The 9,193-nt window shown below is 40.1% G+C and overlaps 1 protein-coding gene across 1 annotated transcript in view; it reads left to right on the top strand.

Moving 5' to 3' along the window:
• The first annotated feature begins 274 nt into the window (after positions 1-274).
• The window catches only part of slc2a10 (solute carrier family 2 member 10), a 19,966-nt gene continuing 11,047 nt past the window's right edge, over positions 275-9,193 (top strand). Inside the window, exons 1-2 of the mRNA XM_019856345.1 lie at positions 275-565; positions 4,916-4,987. Coding sequence (XP_019711904.1) covers positions 4,984-4,987 — 4 coding nt within the window. The 5' untranslated portion in view covers positions 275-565; positions 4,916-4,983. The remainder of the gene's footprint in view (positions 566-4,915; positions 4,988-9,193) is intronic.

Below are 9,193 nucleotides of genomic sequence, written 5' to 3'. Positions count from 1 at the left end.
CTTCCTACTCCTTTGAACATAAAACTGTGATGATGTCTTTTTTTTCTTTCTTTTTATAGTTTTTACTTGCCTTCACTTTAGTCAATCTGTTTTTGTATTGTAGGTTCTATATGTTCAATAAACAATCATACAATAAAGTACTTATTTTATATTTTTATTAATTTCTTGTAACCCAAACAAATGACGTTTATGCATTTGTGGATGCGCTTTTATTTTGAAGGTGGCTAACGCCACTCGCTGGCGGCAGATTACCGTAATGCAGAGCACTGGCAATCGCAGTGGCGGCTCACTTGACTTCAATTTTGCGAGTGGAGGCTGGCTTGACCGCAGTGAATTCCGGGAGTCAACTCGGAACAACCCACTGTAAGAACAAACAGCGTTCATCTTCAACGCACTGAGTAGGCAAACAAGTGAACTTTCTCAAGACTTTTGGAACATGCACCGCGTGTGACAGGAGGAACGCCACGCTATTGAACGTCCAATGTCTCCTGTTTCTGCAACTTGGCGTATGTTCACCCTCCTGATGCCACGTAGCGCATTCTTGGAGCACCACGAGCAAATTCTTGTAAGTCATGATCCTCCCACGATGCACAGTACAGCACTTCAAAATATAAGGACGAAATACTTAAAAGTGCACTTATCGCTGCAGCATGTGTCGTGTGTGTTTGTGTGATGCTTGCCCTCATGTTGCGTTTGTTGTATTTTGGGAAAATACGTTTTTGAGGAGAATGTTGACACTTTGACGAAATTGGCCTGCCCCACTTGCAACGAAGAACCAGTCAGTTCTCTCATTTAATAACTTTAATTTCATGCAATCATGTGATTTGTCATTTGGACACGACCTGAACAAGTTACTCTAAATTCAATGAGAGACGGAAACACGCTGCTGCAATGAGTCTCATCGTGTTTTTATGATTCTAAATTTTTTCTTTGCATTTTTAAAAATACATAATCAATTGATTTATAAACCAATAAGATATGACGTGCCAAGTTGCCACGCTATTAAATTAGGATAGATAGATTTATGTATAGCAAACAATAGTACTACCACCACAACTACTACTACGTCTACTAACAATAATAATAATAATCATATTTCGACATGTTACAGTTTTCAGTTTGGTCGCTATAATTCACGGGGCTCATTTATGGAGCAGTTCAGCCTGAACAGTTCACAAAAGCAACAAAAAAAAAAAATGTAAAGAGTCACATTTATTTGTCCATCTGTTTATTGGTCAGTAAACTACTTCTTGGGTCATTAGGACAGGCATGTCCAGCTCCGGGCCTGGAGGGCCACTGTCCTGCCTGTTTTCCATCTCTCCCGGCTGCAACACACCTGATTCAGATGATCAGCTCATCAGCCAGCTCTGAAGCAGCATTAGAACGTTCCTGATTATTTAAATCAGGTGTGTTCTTGGGAGAGCTGGAAAACAGGCAGGTCAGTGGCCCTTGAGGACCGACTTTGGACACCCCTGCATTAGGATAATGAACAGATAGGAAGATGGGCAGTTTCATTGATGCCATCTTGTTTACTCTGCAGAATCATTCCAACTCCAATATTTACCTTTTTCATTTCTCCATTTTCTAATCTTTATCCCCACGCGTGTGTGCTTGAATCTATCTCGCCTGTCTTCGGGCAGTAGGCGAGGTACACCCTGAACTGGTTTGTGAACTGTTTGTTGTTTATTGAACATATAACCGGATAACAACAAATATTTTAATCGGAAGCAAAAAGATTTTTAAAAAAGAGAAAAACATAAGTGGTCATCATATAACTGCTTCAGACAACAAAGTGTATGCAGTAAAGTGGTGAAGATTGCACGACTGTCTGTGTCCTATGTGTTGTGTTGTGTTATTTTTGTTATTTTGACTTCAAGATGGCGCCGCGTGAGTGGCTGCCTTTCCAGCAGCTCCTATATTTTGTTGTTCTACTTCTTCCATTCATAACTTTGCTGCTGTGAATTGGGAATTTCTCCATTGCGAGACTAATAAAGGTTTTCTTATCTTATCTTATCTTATTTAGCACTGTTTTTATGTTCAAAAGGGAGTAGGAAGAAGAAAAGAACGCAGTGGCGGACCCTCAGGGCCAGCAAGGCCTTCTCTGCTGGCCTAAACATTCTCTTTTTTACAATTTACTTTTCTGAGAATAACATTAATTTGTTTTTTTATTTTCATAAATATGAAAACAAAATTATTCTCTGTATTCTTTACGTCATATTATTTCCACTTAGTCGAGTGGCTTTCAGTGTTATTTTAAATCACATTGAAAGCCACTCGATAAATAACTTATTTATTATGGCACAGTTTTTAACCAATCATATTTCATCTAGTTTGTGTTGCCAGGTAAATTAAACTTGCTCGGGGCCTTCGGATTGAACAGAGCAGGCCCCCGCGTGCTGTAAATGAACGGGCACAGTCAGGTTGCAATAGCCAATCAGATCACTCGTGATCTGTATCCTGGATCCTGACTTGTTCTCGTCTGCGTACTAGGGCCAGCTGGAAGTCAAGACTGGCCGTGCGCGTTCGGTGATTGGATTAGCACCTTTTCTGTTTTCTGAGAATTGTATCCTGACATACCAGGGCCAGCTAGAAGGGCTTACGTCGTGACTGTTAAAAAAAAAAAAAAGATTGGATTAGCGCCTGCTAGAGCTATCCACTGCATTTTAACCCAAAATGGCCGAAGGAGAAGACGTTGATCTGGTTGCAGAACTACTTTCCACACAGTTTTCAAGATGGGCCTTCCATGAAAAGCTGGATATTGTGCAAAAGATTAAAATTATACCAGGAACACGACCGGACAAAAACGGCTTTCAGCATTAGCTTCCATGTCGATAGAAAAGGACTTGCTAATGGACCTGAAAACTGTACAACAGAGCCACTGAAGTGTTCCTGAGAAAAGAAAGGAGGATCGACTTTATTTTCAAATAAGCAGACGCCATGGAGAACTACGTTGGTTAGTCAATGAATTTTATTTTACATTTCTTCTTGTCATTTTATTTCGTTTGTATTAAATTCATGGTAACGAAATAAAATGACAAAGATACAAAAATGTATCAAATAAATCTGCTCACCTGCAATTTATAATGGCGCATTGTAGTCACCTTCGTGCACTAAAGTTTGTTAAATCTCAGCTGCTCAACATTTTCAGTTATTTGCTGCCTCTTCTCAAAATGCAGGTCAGTTCCGAAATGATTCCACAAATGAACACCTCTGATAGAAAGACACCTTTGCTTTATGTTTGTTCTTGTTTTGGATTTTTTTTTTTTTGTCGAGAATTGTATCCCTTTAGTCTTAGCAACTCTCTCCCTAATTTCAAACAATTATGAGTATTGTGGCAGGAAAGGTTACAGTGTACAAAGTACAACCAGGTCATAAAATGTCGTGTTTGATTCGACAAATAGTGGATTTCCTGATTCTGTATATTTTGATTGATCGACAATTCTAATTGCTCTTTTTTTTGTTTGAAAACGGAGAGTATTTGTTTTCTAGATGTTTCCCCATATTTTCATACAGTAGGTCTGCTAATAATAATGAACAATATAACATGGAGAATGACTTCTTATTAAAAATCATCCTTGTTTTTGTCCACGATCCCTATGATTTTTGACAGTTTGGCTTCCGACTTAGGGTTGCATCAATTACTACGCCGACATATTTATTTCCATACACTGTTTCCCTTTCAATTTACCATAGTTTTAACTTGCTGTTTAGCTGGTCTAGTGCTAAAAACAATTCACTTCCTTTTGTTTAAATGCAGTGGTAATTTATTTATGTCACACCAGTTTTTAAGATTGTCAATTCTTTTTCTACCGAAGTCAGAAGCTGTCGAGATTGATTGCCAGCCAACCACAGGGCTCACATAGACAAGCAACCATTCACGCTCACAAGCACACCGAAGGACAATTTAGAGTGTTCAATTAACCTCCGGTGCCTGCTTTTCAAATGTGGGCGGATACTGGAGTACCCAAAGAAAACCCATGCAGGCATAGGGAGGACATGCACATTCGACACAGGAAGGCCGGGCCTGGAATTGAACCCGCAGCACTGTGAAGCTGACGTGCTAACCAGTTGACCACCATGCGGCCTGGTTTAGTCTTTTACCATATCAAAATGATTGCTGTGAACAAGATCATGAAAAAAAAAAGCTAGTACTGTCCAAGACTCAGTCTCCCTCCTTTTTTTTTTGTGTGTACTTTCCTTTGTCACATTCCCCAACATTGCTAAGTTTTAAAAGAATGGCTATTGGAGCCTGCTCACAGCTGTTTGCTGCCTTGTAATCAGCTGAAAAATACACGTTCATTTCTATTGTCTATTTGGGCTGTGTTTTTTGACGGAAAGCTGAACAAAAATAACTTTGCCCTTCTGTTTTTCAAATAGCTTGAAATTTTGGTCAGCACCTTGTATTGCACAAAGAGTACAGCATGTTTGCTTTCTATTTTAAAAAAAAATAAAAATTATATATATATATGTTATATATATATATATATATATATATATGTATGTGTATAAATAAAGAGAAGGAAAACTATTTAACTAAATAATCTTGGAGGGCCAACGTTATCCAGACACCACAAAAGCATGTGATTTTCACATGTGGAACCCCATCAGATACTGTCAATGAAAGGTCAGATTTGATTTCTGTCCGTGTATTGATTCAATTCCAAGCAAACTAAGTGAATGGAGATCCGCCTTGCACTTTGTTGTGCTTATCTCAAGTGGAGCCAGTAATGAAATCACAGCAATCAACAAGGGGGTTGTCATGGTGATGGGGCTGCCCCACACTCTTGTGGGCTCTGTAGTCTGATATGAGCATGATTTTGTCTCCCTGTGGGTACCAGCTCAGGAGAGTAAGCGCTGGAGATTTCCTCAGAGTGGAACTTAAATTGATACGTCGTATTTTTTTGTTTTTCCACAGAGAACGTCTCCTTGGAACTAAGATGAACCTAAACGACATGGCTGCGCAGCACGTATAACGGGATAGCAATGGGTAAACAATGTCTCCTTCCATTTTAAAGTTCATTTAATTCACGTTTGAATGATCATTCTTGATGCATTCCCATCACCGTCAAATCCATGCAAAGCTAAGATGTTTTTTCATAAATGTATGAAACAGGAGCAGAAATTGCTATCTGCCCCTTCACAAACCTTGATTGAACCAAAAAATAATAATCTATCATCCGTTTACATAAATCAAAAGATTGCAGCCAGAAATATTTTGAAATGAAGAGAGTGGAATGTTGGGTATAAATTAATACAATTTCATGAAACAAATGGAATAGAATTTAGGTTGTAAATTTAGGTCAGGCTTCTGATTATGTTTCCTTGCTGACCTGAACTTCTCACCACCGGTATTATACATGAGGTGAAATGGCGACGATTATGATGATCATTTGAATACCTGTTTGTTAAATTTGCATATCTGTCAACAGACAAAGGAGATCAAGGATTCTCTGAAACAGCTGCAAAGATACGTGCTTTTTTTGGTTAAAGGACCCAAAAGGTTTTGAGATGAGACTTGTTGCACAAACGTTTAGTCCCGATGTCACCCTCATATATAAAGAGTAAAGAAGAGTTTATTAAACATGTATTTTAAAGTGGAACAATTGAACTTATTTTAGTTTCAAAAGTAGTTTCAGACAAAGCATAAGCTTAACTCCAGCTATAAATTTTCACATGTACCTTCGTGGACCCAAAATGCAATGACTGGAACAAAATCTTTTCTGCCAACGTACTCTCACATGATGGACAGCCTAGAACTCAATAAAACATTATACAGTGAAATTCGTCTACAACGAAACCTACATGGGCGAAAATACCCCCTAATGTGAAAAAATCTTCATGCATTATCACCATTCCCAATCTCCTGCCCCCCATACAACGAAAAAAAACCCTTGTTGTGTTATACAAAATCTTTTTTTCTGCTCTTGCCTCGCGAAGAGATTCACTACAACCAAGTCTAATCCAACAGCAACCTCTACTGCTTCATTCGGAAATGGCAACAGCAGCCACCACACTGGTTTACGCATGCGCAGTAATCCAGGAAGTACTTGTTATTGTTAGATTCAGACGAGGATGGACGTTGCATTGCTGAAATGGCTACAAAACGGACTTTTGGATGTCAAGCAGCTAAGACAAGAAGCGCTCTGACGCTGGAGAGAGGGTAAAAGTGATCAAAATGAAAGACGGAGGAAGCAAAATAAAAGACATTATCAAAGAAATTGATATAAGTGAAAGTGAATGCTGATCGTAAATTTCGCAATTTCTTTCCCTTTTTTTTCTTTCTACACTGACTATATGAAGTGTCAAATAAGTGTGTGCTCATACTTATGCACTACTGGAATAAAAATAAAGGGTAAACATACGTTTTGTGTGTGTATGTACACATGCGTTTGAGTGTGTGTGTGTGTGTGTGTGTGTGTGTGTGTGTGTGTGTGTGTGTGTGTGTGTGTGTGTTTACATCTGAGATCAAATTTGCTACAGTGAGAAATCCCCTGTTGTGAATAATTTCTTGCTGCAAACATGATTTCGTTGTCGAGGAGTTTCACTATAGTGTTGTATTTACATGCTGCCAGTATGTTTATCACCGTTTTTGATCGTGATGCATTTTTATGGTATAAAGGGCCCTTGTTAACTTGGGGATGTGGGCATGTCACAAAAAACAAGTAGTCACTGCGGGTTTTTTTTTTCCCCGCTGCTCAAAATACATCCACACAAACAGCACAAATTGCAGCATTTTTTTTTCTTTAATCCCTGCACTGTATGTACATGCAGTGTTGGAAAGAGTCAAGTCTGAAATGAGTTAGGCAGGGTTACGGACCCAAGTGCAGGGAAGCGATGCAGGTGTGCTCTTTCAGTATTTCATTACAAAAAATTAAATAAAAGAAAACAAGGAATTTTGGAATCATCAGAAAGAAGCTGCGGTTGGGGAGCAACGGAATTTATTCGTTATGTATTCAGGATAGAAAAAAAAAACAGCATTTGTATTTTGAGGTGTGAATTTATCGCGTTAATTGCAAATAATTCATTACAGTCATATTTAGCGCGTTATGCTTTTTTAATCGCGTTAATCTAAATTTTAATCTCTAACTTTATTGTTTCTGGCGGTGGGTTGCCTTTTTCTAATATCCCTTTTTATGTGTTGGCTTCCTGTGTTCGAGTTGTTGAGGGTGGGGAAACAACTCTCAGTCACAGCCTGAAGCGGGCATTGATTGGCTGTCATTGTGTTTGGGCTGGTTTAGCATGAACTGATTGTCTGCCATTGGATTTGGGCGGGCTAAGTAAGGAGTGGTGAGGAGTTGAGAGGTGAAAATGGAGCAGCATGTGAGAGTTCTCGGCACAATATATGGGCAATTTATGTTCCAAAAACGCCCTGACGGCACCATTGATAAAGGTAGAGTGTTGTGCCTAATTTGTAAGACGGAGTTTGCTGACCACCGAAGCAGCTCAAGTTTACCATACCACATCAATGCAAAGCACCCAGTCGCGAGTGCAGCCACGGCTAACGTTAGCACCCAAAGCGTTAGCAATAGAGGGAAACAGAGCAAAGCTCTTCACCAAACTAAACTCGAGAACACCCTGCATACGAGGCATGAAGTCAGCATAGCTGCTGTGTCCTTTGTAGCCTATTAGAAATATTTTTATGTTTATTTCAGCACTTTATTTTGTCATGATGAACAGTGTTATTTCTGAAGTGCTAACTTACAGCACTGTGATTTAAGGGTCTGTTATGTTTATTATCTGAAGCATATTCCGTGTTCAGTACTTGTATTGCTCAGAAAAGTGTTCTTACTGTTTTTGAGATGTTAACCTAAGGACTTTTTATGAACCTGCTGTTCGCTTTTATTTTAATTTTGTAATTATTTGGAGATTTACAAAAACAAAACAGTGATATTCCCCCTGGTGGTCGAAATTTAAGGTTGCAGGTAGTATTTGGGATTACAGTGATCCCTCGCTATTTGGCGGTTCGATTATCGCGGCCTCAGTGCATCACGTTTTTTTTTTTTTCAAAGTATTGTATTCAGAAAAAAATGCCGAATGACTCAGAGGTTTTATACATGGCTGTAGCTTGATTGGTTCCCAGCGCGACGTCGACCAATGACAGCATGAGTGGATCTATCTCATGATGCACAGCCATGTTGATTGGCTGTGCATCTGCGCAGCCCCGCCCAGCAACCTTCCTTGTCTCTTTAGATCAGGGGTGTCAAACATACGGCCCGTGGGCCGGAACTGGCCCGCAAGGAGGTTCAATCACTTCCTTTCTTTGTAAATCTCGTTTAATTTTAAAGTGCATTACTATATTTTTCAATACCAATTACTTGTTAAAGTTTGTACAATCAGTGGGATCAGTTGCAATGCATATATGTGAATGATAAAAGTAAATTGCACATTTGTCGAAGGAAATGTAAGGTGCTTCCTGAAATGTTTTGTAAAAGATATGTTCATTAAATTTCAACATTTTCCTCATGTTCTTGTGCTTATTTTGTATCAAAACAAAGGGAAGACAGATTGTTTTTGTTATTTATAGCAAAGTATGGTATCATTTTAATGGTCCGGCCCACTTGACATCTACCGAGGCCGGATTTGGCCCACCATGTGAAATGAGTTTGACACCCCTGCTTTAGATCAATGTTCATCATGTTGCCGAGATCAGTGTTGTGTTTACTGCACGTGTCAGTGTTTGCAAGCGTGGGTTGGGGGGGTGGGAGGTGGGGGGCGGGGGGGGGGGTGCACGAGAGAGAGAGAGAGAGAGAGAGAGAGAGAGAGAGAGAGAGAGAGAGTGTGACCCTATTTAGCAGATTTTCGTCTTTCGCGGGTGTTCAGGTCCCCATTAACCGCGATATGTAGTCTCAAATACAGCAGAAAGTAAATGGCTTGGACTGCATCTGTTCAAGTCTGTTTAACAGATGCAGGTTCCGGGTCACTTCCGGGTTGAGTGAACGCTGGCGCGTCTGGCTGCCGCTGCTCACCCGCTATTATTCTTTTTTAGCGTTTGTTTTTCGGTTTTTTTTACGGTTTTCTCTCGTCATGGGAGAAACCCTCCTCTCCTGTCGCAATTCGTTGTGGTTTTGGACCGTCGGTCGTCGCACAGTTGTCCTCGGTCGCGCTGTCGCGGCGTCCTGCCTGTTCGGCTGTCGGACGGTGCTCCGTGCCTTCTCCGCTCCTCTGCGCCCCGTGGTGGGGGTCGACGGGTCCC

This window comes from Hippocampus comes, unplaced genomic scaffold (genome assembly GCF_001891065.2).
Source record: "Hippocampus comes isolate QL1 unplaced genomic scaffold, H_comes_QL1_v1.1 scaffold661, whole genome shotgun sequence".
Taxonomy (NCBI): domain Eukaryota; kingdom Metazoa; phylum Chordata; class Actinopteri; order Syngnathiformes; family Syngnathidae; genus Hippocampus; species Hippocampus comes.
This window is presented reverse-complemented; position numbering and strand designations above follow the sequence as displayed.